The following is a 20472-nucleotide window of genomic DNA, read 5'->3' as shown; positions in this document are numbered from 1 at the left end:
GCCCCGGCAACTAGGCCACATGGTGCCACAGCAGGGAATTCCGACTATCTTCAAATGCTGATAGAGGGCCACGCTTGTGTAGTAATTGTCCATGTAAAGATGGTACCCCTTGTGGAATAAGGGTGACACCGAGTCCCACATAATCTTGCCACTGCACCCAAGGTAGTCAGGGCATCCAACTGGCTGCAAATTTGAATCTGTTCCCTCATAGACCCTAAAAAGATATGTATAGCCTGTGGCCCTTTCACAGAACTTATACAGCTCGACCCTATACCAGGTGCTTGCTTGGGATGTACTGCTTAATGCCAAGGTGCCTGGTAAACTGCACAAGGGACAGTTTACCAGGCACCTTGGATGCAGATGTTCTGTTCGGGGGTTTAAGCATCTGCAAATTTCGATGACAGGTGGTCTATGAGGAGCCAAATTTTTGTGGAGCTGGTCGAAAGCAGGGTGGTCTCTTTGATGACAGGTTGTGTTGTCATTGAAGTGCAGAAAGTGCAGGATGTCCTCAAAACCTGCCCTGGACATGCAGACCCATGTTGAGGAGAAGGCCCAAAAAGATTTTTAATTCAGAAACTGTGACCTGTTTCCACCGAAAAGGCTGAGCATGGAAGCGTCTCGGATTGGCGGTGATAAATTGTGTGGCGTAACGGTTGGTGTCTGCCACGACTAAGTCGTAGAGATCCTCGGTGAAGAATAGATGAAAAGCATCTAGGGCCGATCCTAGATGATCTGTCTCCACCTGGACTCCTGACTGGGAGGTGAAACGGGTCACTATGGGTGCAGCGGAATCAGGGGACTTCCAATCTGGGTTTGCCAGCACCTCTGGGAGGCTAGGGGTACTACGGGCCAGTCTTTCTCGTGGCTGCGACCTGGGTCTTACTGCATGTGCCACCGAACCAGTTTCAACTGCCATGCTGGTGCTTGCCACTTCACCAGGGGATACTGCAGTACTGGTTTCAAGTCAAGGATGTGCTGCGCTGCTGGTGCATGTATGAAAACCTGGATCAGCACTAGCACCACTCTGCTGCCCTTGAGGATGATCCTGCACCACCTGCAGTCCACTGACATGGGGTGTGGTATGTTGTAAACTGTTCTAATCACCTTTTTCCGGCACCAGCAACTTCTCATAGTTGCGTCCCACGGACTGTGAGATAACTTGACTCTCAACACAGCAAGCAGGAGATAGACTTTCTCAGGCTTCTTCAATATTCACGTTATTTATTCAGGAAACAGAAATACAGATATATACAGTTCATCCTATCCTAGCCACGCCAATCCTCATGTTGCGTTACAAGCTTCTTGATTAAACTTCCTGCTGAAGTCAATCAGGTACCTTCTTTCTAACCTACGTTACACTAGACTACCTATGTACAGCATACATTATATCAGATTACAGAAAGGAATGAACATACTTAGAGGTCCCAGTCAGCATTGCGAGCTAGTGTGAAGGTAATAAGCAGAGTGCCCTCCCCATCGCTCACTCAGGGTTTAATACCGACTAGGAAAGAGTTAAATATGACATCATCTTTGCCATCCCCTAGATCAGTCTATTGGTGGACCCACTTGTGGTGTCATAATACACACCTACTCGATTAATATTTAATGAGGCATTTGACCTACATGCAGGAATGTGGATATTTACAAAACATGGCTGATGTTTATTGTTCTAGTGGCGGTACATGCCCAGGTCAGGGAGACCTGTGGCCTTGTCCACAGAACAACTTCTTGGTATGTTCTAGTTCTGCTGACAGAACTGCAGATTTTCTCTCTAAGAGAAAATCCCCTTAAAGGGCAGGTCTGCTCCTCAAACCTTTTTGACTAACTCAGTCCAAATAACTGAGGCCTACTTAAATTCTAACACGGTATGCCTGGTGCTAGCAGGGACCCCAACCTCGTCATCGTCGCTATCGGTCAGAGAGCCACTGCCATTTACAGGTTCAAATTCTGAGCCAGATGAGAAGTCCCAATCACTCTCACCTGGCTCAGCCAGAATACTGTAGAACTCTTGCAGGGAATACCCATTTCTTGCCACTTTGGGCTGCTAAATTTAGGGGGTATTCCTCTGAGACTACCCAGGAAAGAGTCTGAAGAAGAAGAGGCAGCTTTATCCCTTTTGAAACGCGTTACAATAAACAGATTTTTACATTACACGGCTTCCCCAAGTATTGTTTGCACAGACTTGCACAACACCCCTGCCAACTCCTTTATACACCACCAGCAAATGAGCGCCCACAGAGTGCAGGAAGGTGGAAGACAGCTTGCACACTGATCCCTCCACAAAAGAGAAGATACTCATACAATTGGCGCCTGCCATGGCCACTTAGCACCTGCATAGTGCATAACGCTGGTGACTGCAAGGCGAGTGGTGCTATCCACAGGTGCGAAAGGAGAGGAACGAAGGAATCCCTGCTGCCACGAGCCTGGCAGCTGGTACACCCATATGGGCTAACCAGCACTACACTACGGTCGGTTGGTCACTTTCATAATTCACACACTGAGTGTGCTTTCTTCCACTTTGTCTCCATATACCCAGGAAAAAGGAATGCTTGTGAAGTAAAAAGCTGCGGTCCCTCAGTTTTGATTAAAAAAAAAAAAAAAAAAAAAAGAAAAACAAGAACTAAACTTACCTTTAGAGCATTGCAGCTATTGTGTTGGGTTTTTGCAGTGAGAAAACAAACATTTACTTTCACTGCGGTGGGGTGGGCTGAACACAAGTGCAGCCAAACGATCAGGCCTGATTGGGCAAACACTGTATTTTTAGTGGAGCCTACTCTAAGGTGACCCTAATGTACTTATATAGATCTGACTGCGATCAGTACTGATCACATACAGATACTATATAGTATATAGTACCAATGCTGATTAGCGACAGTGATGACGCTAATCAGCGACTAATTAGTGACTGCTGTGTAGTGGGCTGGGCGCTAACTGACGCTAACTACCTAACAAAGGGGCCTAGCTAACTCACTGGCCTAAATGTTAACACTAGTGATACTAAAATAGTGACAGTTTTCACTGATTACTGTTTTTAGATCACTAGGATAGTGGCAGAGGGCAATCAAAGACAATCAGAGGCAATCAGATCAAAATCGGATAGCAATAGAAAACAATCAAATGCGATTGGAGGCAATCAGATGCAATCAGATGCAATCAAATGCAATCAAAATACAGGCAGAGGTCAATCAGAGCCAATCACAGGGCAATCAAGAGGCCGATCAGATGCCAGAGTGAAAACAGGTGATCAGATGTCAATCAACAGTGCACAGATGATTAGATGTCACTCAGACCTCAATCAAAGCTGATTACAGGCGATCAAATGTCAATCACACTGCAGCTGTCAGATGCCAAACGATGTAATCAGCAGTCAATCGGTGGTGATCAGAGATGATCAGATGTCATCGGAGTGAAAACAGGTGATCAGATGTCAATCAACAGTGCACAGATGATCAGATGTCACTCAGATGCCAATCAGAGCTGATTACAGGCTATCAAATGTCAATATCACTGCAGCTGTCAGATGCCAAACAATGTAAACAGCAATCAATCACTGAGCAATCAAAGACGATCAGAGGCCAATCAGAGCTCAAAAGTCAGGGGTGGGTAGGGTAAAGTTATAGGGTGGGTGCTGAAACTTCAGAGCTGGGCTGGAGAATCTGTGGTTGCCGCATATGGTGGGGGAGCTCAAAAACGTCTGTGGCCGCATCCTCACCGTATGCGGCGACCATATGAAAGCAGCAAGGGCGGTGCTGCACAAGTATGGTAGAAGAAAATCCACTCACCAGGATTCGTGGAAAGAAGTAACTTAACACGGTCCTAATGACGAGGTGAGGGGGCACCTAATTGAAAAGGTGTAAGTAAAGGGCAGAGCAAGCTGCAGGCGTATGGGACACCCGGGGTATGGGAAAAAGAGATAGAATGGCGCTGTGCCCAGAAAAGCATAGTTACATAGTTATTTGGGTTGAAAAAAAAGACCACACTAGCATGCTCCCTCACATATCCTCTTTCACACGCCTCTTTCACACATCTGGCCCGCCCTTGTATCATATTACCGTACCTCCTTCTCTGCCTCTCAGATCTTGCTCCTGAGGACTGCAGTGAAGCGGCCCAGGCATGCATGTGCAAGATCTGAGAGGCAGAGAAGGAGGTAATAGTATACAAGAGCGGGCCAGACGGGTGAAAGAGGCATGTTTGCGCTACCATGTGGATAGTCTTGGAGACAGGGGTAGCTGACCAATCCAAGCAGACTTTGTATACAACAACCAGCAAATCGCCCGCAAGGTACATTGCTTACCGTGATTGGCTGGTTGTTGTATACTGGGTACCACATACAGTACAGCACCAGTATCTGTACCTGTTTATACAGTATAGCACCAGTACATATACTGTAGTACAATATACAAATGTCTAAGAGTCAGGAGGGGTAGTCTTATAAGGCGAGTATATCCCCAAATGTTTATTTTAACTAGAAAAGTTTGGTGGCGTCTTATACGCCCAGTCATCTTATATGACGGAAAATATGTTATATTTTCACAACTTGTCATAAAATGCATTTTAAACCAGCAGCAATCAAGAAAATACTCAAAAAATTTCATTGTGTTTTTTCATTAACATTTGGGTACTTTATCAATTGTAAAATGCTTAAAACGTTTAAAGAGAAGATGAAAATTATCTCTTAGGACTGCAGACGCCAAACTGCAGCTCCAAGCTTGCTTTGAAACCACCGACTGGACGGCTCTGGAGGCACCTACCCTTGATGAATGGGCCGAGAACATCTGCTCCTACATCACCTTCTGCGAAGAAGCGTGTATCCCGTCCAAGTCCTTCAGGGTCTACCCCAACAACAAGCCCTGGTTCAACGACAGGCTTTGCCGACTTCGGAAACGCAAAGAGGAGGCGCACAGGTCTGGCTCCATAGAGGAATTCAGAGAAGCTAGGCTCGCCCTGAAAAGAGAACTGCGATCGGCAAAGAGGGCCTATGCTGAGAAGCTGGGGCTCTGCCTCCAGTCCACCAACACACGGGAAGTATGGAAGGGCCTGAGAGCAGCCACAAACTTCAAACCAACATCCCAAACGGCGACCCCGAGCCCTCGACTGGCGGAGGAGCTCAATGAGTTCTACTGCAGGTTCGAGCAACATTCCAACCAGCCCGTAGGCAAATCCGCATCGACCTCTGGCGTACTCGGCGACCTGGCTCCTAGCGCTGTTCTGGAATCCGAGGTACTCCAGCACCTCCGGAAGCTGAATCCCAGGAAATCTTCTGGCCCGGACGGAGTGTCGTCTGTCTGCCTGCGAACCTGCGCTGATCAGCTAGCCCCTGTGCTCACCTCCTTGTTTAAGCAGTCATTATCTGATGGTACAGTCCCCTCCTGTTTCAAGAGGTCCATAATTGTACCAGTCCCCAAAAAAACAGGCAGTTCCGAGCACAATAACTTCCGCCCAGTGGCCCTAACCTCTAACATCATGAAGCTCCTCGAGCGGCTGGTCCTTGCCCACCTGAAGAGGTCCACGGACGCCCTTTTAGACCCGCTCCAATTTGCATATAGGGCAAACAGATCCGTGGGGGATGCCATCAATGTCAGCATGGCACACATCACTGAGCACTTAGACAGGCCGGCCTCCTATGCCAGGATCCTGTTCCTAGACTTTAGCTCAGCGTTCAACACGATCTGCCCTGACATCCTGATCACCAATCTGACACAGCTCGGAGTTGATCCCACTCTCCGAGCATGGATCAAGGACTTCCTGACAAATAGAACACAACAGGTGAAGCTTGGCAACTATTACTCCAGCATTCGAACCACCAATACTGGGGCTCCACAAGGCTGTGTTCTGTCACCTCTACTGTTCTCCCTTTATACCAACGACTGTATCTCATCCGCTGACTCTGTGAAGGTCATCAAATTTACGGATGACACCACCATTATTGGCCTAATTGGAAGCAACGGAGAGCAAGAATACCGGAGCGAGGTCGAGAGAATATGCAATTGGTGCAGGGAGAACAACCTAGTTCTCAACACAGCAAAGACTGTTGAACTAGTTGTAGACTTCAGGAGGAACCCTACCCCCCCCCCCCCCCCACACCGCCTGTCCTCATTGGAGGAACAGAAGTTTCTATGGTGTCATCGGTTCGGTTCCTCGGCACGACTCTCACCAATAATCTGAAATGGGGGCAGAACACCACTAAAATTCAAAAGAAATCCCAGCAGAGGCTGTTCTTCCTGCGCCAACTGAAGAGATTTGGCATGCCACGGGATCTGCTGGTCAGCTTCTATACTGCCACCATAGAATCCATCCTATGCTCCTCAGTCATTGTTTGGTACGCGGGCGCAACGGCCAGTGATAAACATAAACTGCAGAGGGTCATAGCTGATGCAGAGAGAATCATCAGGTCCCCTCTTCCACCTCTTGATCTCCTCCACTCCGCTAGGTTGAGGAAGAGGGCCACCATGATCTCCCGTGACCCCTCTCACCCTGGCAGCCACTACTTCAAGATCCTCCCGTTGGGACGCCGCTTCAGGACTATACCATCCAAAACCACCAGGCGGAAGAACACCTTCTTCCCCCAGGCCGTTCGGTCACTGAACTCTGACTTTCCCCGGTCCGGCCTGCACTCGTAATTGCCGGGTCGGCAGCTGGTCCCCGTCGCTGCCTCCTCGGTTCTTATCCGGAAACGGGGCCCCTTTACTAGGGTCTACCGGCATCACTATCTGTATATCTGATTACTGCATTTCAAATTGTATGTGTTGTTGTGTCTGTCTATGCCACGTGTGCCACAAATAATTCCGATTATGGCTCTTGCTGTACTTGGCGAAATAAAACTGATTCTGATTCTGATCTGCAAACTTGGCTCTCCAGCTGTTAAGGAACTACAAGTCCCACAATGCATTGCAGGAGTCTGACAGCCACAGTCATGATTCATAAAGGCAAATGCATTGTGGGACTTGTAGTTCCTTAACAGCTGGAGAGCCAAGTTTGCAGATCACTGTCCTAGGAGATAGCTCATGAGAAAAAGTTAATGGAAAATGGGTCAGAGGTTCTCCAATGTGTTTGTGAAATAAGACACTAGAAAACATGAGCTGGGAGCAGGGCCATTTCTAGACTTTTTGCTGCTTGAGGCAAACTTGTGAAGATACAACACAAGATAATAAAAGCGCTCGCTCCACAAAGGTGATACCAATAATCAATAAATGAATTTAGTTAAAACTGAACAATCAATATTCCACAATAACCTTTGCCAGGTGCTGCAATTAATTCTCTGGGTTATTGCCAGCAATATAAAGTCATTAAGTGGTAATTGCGCTCCCGGCATAAGATTGTATACATCCACCTCTCCCCCCTTCATGGACTCATTCACCAGATGTTGCGGTCTATAGCTAGACCAAACTGCGCCTCCGGGGTGTATGGCCCCCCGTCACCTTACAATCTCACTTGTTCCCCTCCTTGTTGGATGCAGGGCTGTTCCGTATCTGGTTAGGTCCTCAGTAGTGGGAAGCCTCTGGAGAGTTCAGAGTCTTCTCAATCCTCCTTGATCCCACCGATCCAGAACTTATTCGACAAAGGCATATAGCCAGGAGAGCGAGATGCCCAACTCTACTTCTCCAGCGCGAGGCATCTACAGCAGCAGCGGGAGCGGACACAGACCTCCGCGGACACAGCACGCTCGAGCGATTGCCAGCCGGAGGAGGTGGAGGAGTCTCCGCTCTGAGAACCTAACCAGATACGGAACAGCCCTGCATCCAACAAGGAGGGGAACAAGTGAGATCGTAAGGTGACGGGGGGCCATACACCCCGGAGGCGCAGTTTGGTCTAGCTATAGACCGCAACATCTGGTGAGTGAGTCCATGAAGGGGGGAGAGGTGGATGTATACAATCTTATGCCGGGAGCGCAATTACCACTTAAAAACTTGTGAAGATGCTCCCCCACCTAACTTGATATGATTGCACAGCATCCGATGATTTGCTCTGCTTCATTTAAAGGGACTCCGAGCTCAAATTAAAATAAAAAACTGTACTCACCTGGGGTTTTCTGCAGCCCAGTGCTGGTCCGGAGGTCCCACGCCGGCGTCCTGGCTCTTTTCCAAAGGTCTACTCCGATATGGGTCCCCGGCGGCAGCCCGGCGACACTGAGCCCGAGTGTCGGGCTCATCTTCCTTATTTTTCACGGCTGACTTCACCACACCGGCCGCCTCGCGTCGTCACGGCGGCCGGCGTGACACTACGGCGCAAGAGCGGGTTTAAGCAAGGGGCCATATGCAACAACTTGACACATGACGTGCTGCAGCTCAAGACAATAACACACTGGCTGTCACAGGCTCGCAGCCAGCCAAACAAACTGCTCACCCTTAGCCAGTGGGTTGTCCTCCATTCCTTCTCAGTCAGGAAAGCAGTGCTACCTCCTCTCTTCTGCTGTGCAAGTAAAAAAAAAAAACACTGCAGCTCTCCTGCCTTCCCTTCCTCACTCACTGTTAGGCTCCTCACACAGCACAACAAGCTGCCTTTACCCAATGATGACCTCCTCACCTTGCTCGCTCTCCTCTCACTTTTCCTACTCTGACTGCATGCAGTAAGTGTAAACACACAGTATAAACTACAATCAGGGTCAGATTTACACTTCAGGAGCTTGTAGGCACAGAGCGGGACATTTATCAAGAGTGTCAGACAAAATATTAGTAGGTTTTTAGAAATCCATGCAGAATTGTCTCAGACATCCTAAGAAATCACTAAATAGTGCAGATTCCTTCTTAAACTGTTAGGAATAGAAGGAGTAAGGAAAGTCTCTTAGGCAGTGCAGTGTGTGAGGGAAATTACTGTTGCTGAGGTAACCAACACATCTGCTGTCAGCAGGCTCTGAGTGAGGGGGGAGGAGCCCTTCTCAAATCCTGTCCAGCCAGCACTGCTGCACTATCTGTAGAACTGTTATTAAACACTTCTTAATCTGCAGCAGTTTAGGGATGGATTTGCACTTTTCTTAACTGTAGTGCAGCTCTAGAAAGCCACGCTAAACTGCCGCTATTAAGTAGGATTTGAGAAGTTTCTTACTATCATGCAGAACAGTTCCTCTGCTGGTTAGAACAGTTTTAGAAGAAAAAACAGTCGGTAATGCTTTAATAAATCTTGCCCACAGATTCTAGTTCCCTAAACTCCGCCCCTCAACACAGGCCACACCGCCAGCTCCAATTTTCTTATATAACAAAGAGCTAAATGTACATGAACCTAGCAGCGGTTTAAATCAAATAGTGGACCTGCCCAGCCAAATCTTGGATAAGGCCCCATCTACTTTAATAATATATATATATATATATATATATATATATATATATATATATATATATATATATATACAGTGGTGTGAAAAACTATTTGCCCCCTTCCTGATTTCTTATTCTTATGCATGTTTGTCACACTTAAATGTTTCTGCTCATCAAAAACCGTTAACTATTAGTCAAAGATAACATAATTGAACACAAAATGCAGTTTTAAATGATGGTTTTTATTATTTAGTGAGAAGAAAAAAAAGTCCAAATCTACATGGCCCTGTGTGAAAAAGTGATTGCCCCCCCTTGTTAAAAAATAACTTAAAGGTGGTTTATTACACCTGAGTTCAATTTTTGTAGTCACCCTCAGGCCTGATTACTGCCACACCTGATTCAACCAAGAAATCACTTAAATAGGAGCTATCTGACACAGAGAAGTAGACCAAAAGCACCTCAAAAGTTAGACCATGCCAATATCCAAAGAAATTCAGGAACAAATGAGAACAAAAGTACTGTAATTGAAATCTATCAGTCTGGTAAAGGTTATAAAGCCATTTCTAAAGATTTGGGACTCCAGCAAACCCCAGTGAGAGCCATTATCCACAAATGGCAAACACATGGAACAGTGATGAACCTTCCCAGGAGTGGCCAGCCGACCAAAATTACCCTAAGAGCGCAGAGAAAACTCATCCGAGAGGCCACAAAAGACCCCAGGACAACATCTAAAGAACTGCAGGCCTCACTTTCCTCAATGAAGGTCAGTGTTCAAGACTCCACCATAAGAAAGAGACTGGGCAAAAACGGCCTGCATGGAAGATATCCAAGGCACAAACCACTTTTAAGCAAAAAGAACATTAAGGCTCGTCTCAATTTTGCTTAAAAAAGTCTCAATGATTGCCAAGACTTTTGGGAAAATACCTTGTCGACCGACGAGACAAAAGTTGAACTTTTTGGAAGGTGCGTGTCCCGTTACATCTGGCGTAGAAGTAACACAGCATTTCAGCAGAAGAACATCATACCAACAGTAAAATATGGTGGTGGTAGTGTGATGGTCTGGGGTTGTTTTGCTGCTTCAGGACCTGGAAGGCTTGCTGTGATAGATGGAACCATGAAATCTACTGTCTACCAATAAATCCTGAAGGAGAATGTCCGGGCCATCTGTTCGTCAACTCAAGCTGAAGCAATCTTGGGTGCTGCAGCAGGACAATGACCCAAAACACACCAGCAAATCCACCTCTGAATGGCTGAAGAAAAACAAAATGAAGACTTTGGAGTGGCCTAGTCAAACTCCTGACCTGAATCCTATTTAGATGTTGTGGCATGACCTTAAAAAGGCGGTTCATGCTAGAAAACCCTCAAATAAAGCTGAATTACAACAATTCTGCAAAGATGAGTGGGCCAAAATTCCTCCAGAGCGCTGTAAAAGACTTGTTGCAAGTTATCGCAAATGCTGGATTGCAGTTATTGCTGCTAAGGGTGGCCCAACCAGTTATTAGGTTCAGGGGGCAATTTCTTTTTCACACAGGGCCATGTAGGTTTTGAGGTTTTTTTCTCACTAATTAATAAAAAACATCATTTAAAACTGCATTTTGTGTTCAATTAGGTTATCTTTGACTAATAGTTAACGGTTTTTGATGAGCATAAACATTTAAGTGTGACAAACATGCAAGAGAATAAGAAATCAGGAAGGGGGCAAATAGTTTTTCACACCACTGTGTATATATATATATATATATATATATATATATATATATATATATATATATATATCCCTAGTTACCATACAAAACAGGCTACCCCACAGGGGCAGGGCAACCCATGACAACTAAATCACCACCTTACATTGCCTCAAGCCCACCGCCCACAAAGATGAGAAGAGCAGGCGGCAAATGACAGTGTGTGTGGTCAAAGTGCACAGCTTATATGCATGGCAGCTGGAGCTCTGCAGGGACAGAGTGAGGAGGATGCAATTCTCACACCACTCTCCACCCCTAACTATGTGCCAGCGGCTGCCAGCCTGGAGCCGGGTGGTGAGTGACATCGCCCTCTGGCTCTGCTGAGAGAGGAGACATTTGGGAAGGGAGGGGAGCCACCTCTGCCACATAAGGCGCCTGTAGGCACGCGCCTACAGTGCCTTATGGTAAATCCGGCCTTGACTACAATACAAACACACAGCCCATGTAGTCTCTGTGCCTGATGCAAGTGTTTCACCTTGCTTCATGAGAGAACCAGCTCTGCCTGGGAGGAATAAAAACAGTATCATCGCAAATTACAACCGGAAAATGCTGCTTGCCGGACTGTCCACTGCCAATGTTCACATACCAGGAAGATAGTAGGTAAAATGCCAGACAATGAAAAAAACAAAAAACTATTTGCCGAGTTAAGAAACAATATATACCTCTCATTTTCTTCTCTGTTAATGGCTCTTTGATTACTGGAAAAAATATATTTAATGGTCTAAAGAAAAGAAAGAAAAAAAGTTACAGAATAGCATAGAATTATTAACGAACTGTAAATAAAAACTGGGTTAGGAAATAACAGGTTTATGTATGATAACTGTCGGGTTTAATCACTGAATAGCCCACAACTGTTTGTTTTGGAGACAGGTGAATCAGTAAGAAACAGATGCTCTACTGAACATTTACTGTGACAATTTGCAGCTCTTATAAATACAGTAGAAAGAGGCACTCCACAGGCATGAACTTGCTGTCTCTTGTGAGAAATACCAATATGTCACAGATCACAGTAAATCAGTAGAGCTGCAAATTGTAATCCAATAGTTGCTTGACTGAACTTTGCTCAGTTGGCTTAATCCTGGTGCCGGTGCAACTCTTTCAGGCAGGTACACCATCTCTGCTCCACACAGTGTTTATAAATACAGTAGAAAGAGGCACTCCACAGGCATGAACTTGCGTTCAAATTTATTGCATGTCGATATATACTACATGTTACGGGCTCCACCCTTCATCAGGTGTAACCTCCTACCACCTCCACCTACACTTTATACTATTGGCCCCTCCCTCTAGGGGTGGGTCAATCTCTCTTACGTGAACACACTATTTTCTATTATATGCTTCTAGTTTTCAATAGCAATCTGTTACTTCACAGTTTACAAAAATGCATATAAGAATAAAAACAAAAATAAAAATAATAAAACAAGCAAAAAATAAAGACTCAAAAAATACAGTCGCTTGCACAGGGCACTACCACTCAAGGTCTACCCTGGATAAACGAATGAAGAGCAACGATCGACACATGAAAGTTCAATTATTTTCATCAAATTTGATGTATTTTACATAGTTACTTGTCAATTTCATGAAGTCCAGCAGCACAGTTCATTTCCTGCGGAGAGAAATCATAAAAAGCATTTTAGATTCACCTGTTCATTCAGGCCTCTCGGGGACACAGTCTAATATTTTAATCCATCTAATTTCTTTTTGGAGTAATAACCATTCTCTGTCCCCTCCTCTTGGTAAAGGTTCAATTTGATCTAGTAATTGATTTTGGAGTACTTCAAATTTGAAGATTCATTCTATATACAAATGCAAGGAACAAGCATGGGTAGTCCGGTAGCCCAGTCTTTCGCTAATATTTTTGTCAACAACCTTGAAAAGGAAATGTTTTTGAACAACGAGAAATACAACAAGTGCATCATAGCATATTACAGATTTGTCGATGACATCTTTATGGTATGGGATGGTTCAAAGGAACTACTGTCTGAATTATTAGTTGAGGTTAACTCCTCCCACAACACGATATAATTTACAGCTGAGACATCAGAAACATCTATCAATTATCTGGATGTGGTAATCAATAAAAAAGAGGGTAGACTAACCACTAGTTTATACAGTAAGGCCACAGACAGGAACAGTCTACTGCGAACAGACAGCTATCATGAACCTAATTGTAAAAAGGCTATACCCAGAAGCCAATTTTTAAGAGCAAGACGTATTTCCTCCACAGAGGAAGATTACATGAAAGCAGGGGACAAATTAATTGATAAATTCCGGGCTAAAGGTTATGACTTTGAAGGACTGAAAAAACTTAAAGAACAAATAGGGACACTAGACAGGAATCAGTTGATGTTCCAGAGCAGGCAACCAAGGAAGAAACAGCAGAGAATCCCCTTTGTGCTGCATTACAATAATCTATCTGGTAATATTCGCAAAGTAGTGAGGAAGTATTGGTCCATATTGCAAAATGACAGAGACTGGACACCTTTTCAAGGAATACCCAGTATTTGCTTACAAAAAAGGGAAGACTATTGGTGAATTTGTCAGTAACAAAGATCTGGCTAAAAAAAGGAAATCCAGGTTCCAAGGAGTAGAAAGGAAAGGGACTTTCCCTTGTTTATCGTGCAATTGTTGTGGCGCTGTAATTAAAGGAGACTGGTTCCCACATCCCCGAACTGGTGAAAAGGTCAAATGTACTGGGTACTATACATGTGAAAGTGAATACGTAGTGTACGCCATTAAATGCCCTTGTGGACTTTTTTATGTAGGTAAAACTACTAGAGGGGTAAAATCCCGGGTACAGGAACACAAAAATAATATTAAAGGATATGCCAAGGGCGAGAAACGACATGAGACAACAGTATCTAGACACTTTGTTGAGTATGGCCACAATTCGATCTAATTAAGATGGCTAGTACTAGATCAAATTGAACCTTTATAAAGAGGAGGGGACAGAGAACGGTTATTACTCCAAAAAGAAATTAGATGGATTAAAATATTAGACTCTGTGTCCCCGAGAGGCCTGAATGAACAGGTGAATCTAAAATGCTTTTTATGATTTCTCTCCGCAGGAAATGAACTGTGCTGCTGGACTTCATGAAATTGACAAGTAACTGTATGTAAAATACATCAAATTTGATGAAAATAATTGAACTTTCATGTGTCGAGCGTTGCTCTTCATCCGTTTATCCAGGGTAGACCTTGAGTGGTAGTGCCCTGTGCAAGTGACTGTATTTTTTTAGTCTTTATTTTTTGTTTGTTTTATTATTTTTATTTTTGTTTTTATTCTTATATGCATTTTTGTAAACTGTGAAGTAACAGATTGCTATTGAAAACTAGAAGCATATAATAGAAAATAGTGTGTTCACGTAAGAGAGATTGACCCACCCCTAGAGGGAGGGGCCAATAGTATAAAGTGTAGGTGGAGGTGGTAGGAGGTTACACCTGATGAAGGGTGGAGCCTGTAACATGTAGTGTATATCGACATGCAATAAATTTGAATGCAATAAAGTGTAGAGAAACTGAGAGCCCAATATAGTGTAGTATGTTAAGCATAAATGAAGTAAAAGTTATCGTGAGAAAATTATACTCACAAACGTGGGTTACCACAAAGGCAACCACTGTATAGGCAGGTGAGGAGATTAAACCTGTCCTCACACAGGGATAAGAAGTCGCTCTCTGTAGATGCGAAAGGGGGTAGATCACCCCTCCACCAGGGGTGGACACGGTATAGCAGTAGGAGAACAGAGGCGCCAGCAGGATAAAAGCGGATAAAAACTTTAAAATTTGCTGTGAGGAAGCGGTGGACTTACCTCCATAAAGCAGACACGAAAGACTGTCTGAATAGTAGCAATCACATTTATTAACTAGTACCCCAAAACAGTGCAACGCGTTTCGCAGGCCCAGCCCGCTTCATCAGGCAATAAACATGGGGACAAGACTGTAGACAAGAGACAGTACATTATGCTATAGTAAATTCTGCAAATTTGCATATCAATATATTGCATATCATAAAACATACCATTTGAAAAATTGCTTTGTGGAGATGGCATAAAAGAGTTGGGTGTGCAAGTAAACAATAGGGGGTAGAGGCTATGGTGCTCGTGATAGTAATGGGCTATGGGGTGTTCTTTTACACAGATTTGCAATGAGTGGTATTGGTAATGGAAAAGGGTATATGTCAGACAAGAGTAATGGGTAATAGAGCATTGAGAAGAGAACAGGGGGGCAGAAATACAGGGTAAAGCGTGCAAATGAAATAACATAAAGAACTCACCAGAATTTCAGCAATAGCAGGTGTAGCGCCTCAGTAAAGTGGTGAGGACGTTCAACTCCTTATTTATACAGGTTCTTGCTAAAAGGGCCAATTAGATGTATGGGAGGTGTTAGGTGGGCGGGGTTAGGGCGAGTGTGCGAGCAGCCAATGGGCTCTCGCCACCTGTGTTCAGTGAGTTGGGTTTTTGGGAAGGGTGGGTGGGGTTAGGGCGGGTTTGTGAGTAGCCAATGGGCTCTCGCCACCTGTGTTCGGTGTATTGGGTAGTTAGGGGGTGGATACAGGTATCATGGTTACCAAATGTGCAGTTGAATAGTGTACTAGCTGAATAGAGTACTGGTTAAGGGCGCTGCCTTTGACATGGGAGACCAGGGTTCAAATCCAGGCCGGGGCGATATCTACCCAGTGGTGTTTGGATGCTGTAAATGGGCAAAAGAATAAATTAAGTAAAAAAGTATATGCCAAGGTCTTTTTCAAGATTTAACCACTTGAGGACCACCGTCTTTCTACCCCTTAAGGACCGGCCACTTTTTTTCCATTCAGACCACTGCAGCTTTCACGGTTTATTGCTCGCTCATACAACCTACCACCTAAATGAATTTTGGCTCCTTTTCTTGTCACTAATAAAGCTTTCCTTTGGTGCTATTTGATTGCTCCTGCGATTTTTACTTTTAATTATATTCATCAAAAAAGACATGAATTTTGGCAAAAAAATGATTTTTTTAACTTTCTGTGCTGACAATTTTCAAATAAAGTAAAATTTCTGTATACATGCTGCGCGAAAAATGTGGACAAACATGTTTTTGATAAAAAAAACAAACCATTCAGTGTATATTTATTGGTTTGGGTAAAAGTTATAGCGTTTACAAACTATGGTGCAAAAAGTGAATTTTGCCATTTTCAAGCATCTATGACTTTTCTGACCCCCTGTCATGTTTCATGAGGGGCTAGAATTCCAGGATAGTATAAATACCCCCCAAATGACCCCATTTTGGAAAGAAGACATCCCAAAGTATTCACTGAGAGGCATAGTGAGTTCATAGAAGATATTATTTTTTGTCACAAGTAAGCGGAAAATGACACTGTGACAAAAAAAAAGAAAAAAAAAAGAATCCATTTCTTCTAACTTGCGACAAAAAAAAATGAAATCTGCCACGGACTCACCATGCCCCTCTCTGAATACCTTGAAGTGTCTACTTTCCAAAATGGGGTCATTTGTGGGGTGTGTTTACTGTCCTCGCATTTTGGGGGGTGCTAATTTGTAAGCACCCCTGTAAAGCCTAAAGGTGCTCATTGGACTTTGGGCCCCTTAGCGCAGTTAGGCTGCAAAAAAGTGCCACACATGTGGTATTGCCGTACTCAAGAGAAGTAGTAGAATGTGTTTTGGGGTGTATTTTTACACATACCCATGCTGGGTGGGAGAAATATCTCTGTAAATGACAATTTTTTCATTTGTTTTACACACAATTGTCCATTTACAGAGTTATTTCTCCCACCCAGCATGGGTATGTGTAAAAATACACCCCAAAACACATTGTACTACTTCTCCCGAGTACGGCGATACCACATGTGTGGCACTTTTTTGCACCCTAACTGCGCTAAAGGGCCCAAAGTCCAATGAGTACCTTTAGGATTTCACAAGTCATTTTGCGGAATTTGATTTCCAGACTACTCCTCACGGTTTAGGGCCCCTAAAATGCCAGGGCAGTATAGGAACCCCACAAATGACCCCATTTTAGAAAGAAGACACCCCAAGGTATTCCGTTAGGAGTATGGTGAGTTCATAGAAGATTTTATTTTTTGTCACAAGTTAGTGGAAAATGACACTTTGTGAAAAAAACAATAAAAATCAATTTTCCGCTAACTTTTGACAAAAAATAAAATCTTCTATGAACTCACCATACTCCTAACGGAATACCTTTGGGTGTCTTCTTTCTAGAATGGGGTCATTTGTGAGGTTACTATACTGCCCTGGCATTTTAGGGGCCCTAAACCGTGAGGAGTAGTCTTGAAAGCAAATGTCACAAAATGACCTGTGAAATCCTAAAGGTACTCATTGGACTTTGGGCCCCTTAGCGTACTTAGGGTGTAAAAAAGTGCCACACATGTGGTACCGCCGTACTCAGGAGAAGTAGTATAATGTGTTTTGGGGTGTATTTTTACACATACCCATGCTAAGTGGGAGAAATATCTCTGTAAATGACAATTGTTTGATTTGTTTTACACACAATTGACCATTTACATAGAAATTTCTCCCACCCAGCATGGGTATGTGTAAAAATACACCCCAAAACACATTATACTACTTTTCCTGAGTACGGCGGTACCACATGTGTGACACTTTTTTGCAGCCTAGGTGCGCTAAGGGGCCCAACGTCCTATTCACGGGTCATTTTGAGGCATTTGTTTTCTAGACTACTCCTCGCGGTTTAGGGCCCCTAAAATGCCAGGGCAGTATAGGAACCCCACAAGTGACCCCATTTTAGAAAGAAGACACCCCAAGGTATTCCGTTAGGTGTATGGCGAGTTCATAGAAGATTTTATTTTTTGTCACAAGTTAGTGAAAAATGACACTTTGTGAAAAAAACCCAATAAAAATCAATTTCCGCTAACTTTTGACAAAAAATAAAATCTTCTATGAACTCGTCATACACCTAACAGAATACCTTGGGGTGTCTTTTTTTCTAAAATGGGGTCACTTGTGGGGTTCCTATACCGCCCTGGCATTTTACGGGCCCAAAACCGTGAGTAGTCTGGAAACCAAATGTCTCAAAATGACTGTTCAGGGGTATAAGCATCTGCAAATTTTGATGACAGGTGGTCTATGAGGGGGCGAATTTTGTGGAACCGGTCATAAGCAGGGTGGCCTTTTAGATGACAGGTTGTATTGGGCCTGATCTGATGGATAGGAGTGCTAGGGGGGTGACAGGAGGTGATTGATGGGTGTCTCAGGGGGTGGTTAGAGGGGAAAATAGATGCAATCAATGCACTGGGGAGGTGATCAGGGCTGGGGTCTGAGGGCATTCTGAGGGTGTGGGCGGGTGATTGAGTGCCCTAGGGGCAGATAGGGGTCTAATCTGATAGGTAGCAGTGACAGGGGGTGATTGATGGGTAATTAGTGGGTGTTTAGGGTAGAGAACAGATGTGAACACTGCACTTGGGAGGTGATCAGACGTCGGATCTGCGGGCGATCTATTGGTGTGGGTGATCAGATTGCCCGCAAGGGGCAGGTTAGGGGCTGATTGATGGGTGGCAGTGACAGCGGGTGATTGACGGGTGGCAGTGACAGGGGGTGATTGATGGGTGATTGATAGGTGATTGACAGGTGATCAGTGGGTTATTACAGGGAAGGACAGATGTAAATAATGCCCTGGCGAATTGATAAGGGGGGGTCTGAGGGCAATCTGAGCGTGTAGGCGGGTGATTGGGTGCCCGCAAGGGGCAGATTAGGGTCTGATCTGATGGGTAACAGTGACAGGTGGTGATAGGGGGTGATTGATGGGTAATTAGTGAGTGTTTAGAGGAGAGAATAGATGGAAACACTGCGCTTGGGTGGTGATCTGATGTTGGATCTGCGGGCGATCTATTGGTGTAGGTGGGTGATCAGTTTGCCCGCAAGGGGCAGGTTAGGGGCTGATTGTTGGGCGGCAGTGACAGGGGGTGATTGATGGGTGATAGGTGATTGGCAGGTGATTGACAGGTGATCAGTGGGTTATTACAGGGAAGGACAGTTGTAATTAATGCACTGGTGAATTGATAAGGGGGGGGGGGGTCTGAGGGCAATCTGAGCGTGTGGGCGGGTGATTGGGTGCCCGCAAGGGGCAGCTTAGGGTCTGATCTGATAGGTAACAGTGACAGGTGGTGATAGGGGGTGATTGATGGGTGATTGATGGGTAATTAGTGGGTGTTTAGAGAAGATAACAGATGTAAACAATACATTTGGGAGGTAATCTGACGGCGGGTTTGCGGGCGATCTAATGGTGTGGGTGGGTGATCAGATTGCCCGCAAGGGGCAGGTTAGGGGCTGATTGATGGGTGGCAGTGACAGGGGGTGACAGGGGGTGATTGATGGGTGATAGGTGATTGGCAGGTGATTGACAGGTGATCAGTGGGTTATTACAGGGAAGAACAGATGTAATTAATGCACTGGCGAATTGATAAGGGGGGGTCAGAGGGCAATCTGAGCGTGTTGGCGGGTGATTGGGTGCCCGCAAGGGGCAGATTAGGGTCTGATCTGATAGGTAAAAGTGACAGGTGGTGATAGGGGGTGATTGATGGGTGATTGATGGGTAATTAGTGGGTGTTTAGAGGAGAGAATAGATGTAAACAATGGATTTGGGAGGTGATCTGATGTCGGATCTGCGGGCGATCTATTGGTGTGGGTGGGTGATCAGATTGCCCGCAAGGGGCAGGTTAGGGGCTGATTGTTGGGTGGCAGTGACAGGGGGTGATTGATGGGTGATTGATGGGTGATTGACGGGTGATTGACAGGTTATCAGGGAAGATAGATGCATACAGTACACAGGGGGGGGGGGGGGGGTCTGGGGAGAATCTGAGGGGTGGGGGGGTGATCAGGAGGGGGCAGGGGGCAGGGGGGGGGGGTAAAAAAAAATAGCGTTGACAGATAGTGACAGGGAGTGATTGATGGGTTATTAGGGGGGTGATTGGGTGCAAACAGGGGTCTGGGGGGTGGGCAGGGGGGGTCTGAGGGGTGCTGTGGGCGATCAGTGGGCGGGGGGGGCAGATCAGTGTGTTTGGGTGCAGACTAGGGTGGCTGCAGCCTGCCCTGGTGGTCCCTCGGACACTGGGACCACCAGGGCAGGAGGCAGCCTGTATAATACACTTTGTATACATTACAAAGTGTATTATACACTTTGTAGCGGCGATCGCGGGGTTAACATCCCGCCGGCGCTTCCGTATGGCCGGCGGGATGTTACGGCGGGTGGGCGGAGCCAGTTGCCGGGGGAAGCGCGCGTCATCAATGACGCGATCGCTCCCCCGGCATGCCTAAAGGACGCGCCGCCTGAAGGCGTATTGCGGTCCTTTAGGCGTCCACTTTGCTGCCGCCCATGGGCTGTGGGCGGTCGGCAAGTGGTTAAATAAATGTAATTATTTGATCCAGTGGGAATATAATTAGTATATTTGGCAGAGGGATTGATGTGTAAAAGTATTTAGCTGCCATCTAGTGGACCAAAAAGTTATGACCCGG

At 45.3% G+C, this 20472-nt stretch overlaps 1 protein-coding gene across 1 annotated transcript in view; it reads right to left on the bottom strand.

Annotated features, from left to right (window-relative positions):
• LOC137519344 (protein C-mannosyl-transferase DPY19L1-like) overlaps window positions 1-20472 on the bottom strand; it is a 1198743-nt gene that overhangs the window by 608084 nt on the left and 570187 nt on the right. Inside the window, exon 10 of the mRNA XM_068238294.1 lies at window positions 11656-11714. Coding sequence (XP_068094395.1) covers window positions 11656-11714 — 59 coding nt within the window. The remainder of the gene's footprint in view (window positions 1-11655; window positions 11715-20472) is intronic.

Source organism: Hyperolius riggenbachi, chromosome 5 (genome assembly GCF_040937935.1).
Source record: "Hyperolius riggenbachi isolate aHypRig1 chromosome 5, aHypRig1.pri, whole genome shotgun sequence".
Lineage (NCBI taxonomy): Eukaryota > Metazoa > Chordata > Amphibia > Anura > Hyperoliidae > Hyperolius > Hyperolius riggenbachi.
Note: the sequence above shows the minus strand (reverse complement) of the source record. Positions and strands in the feature narration are given on the sequence as shown.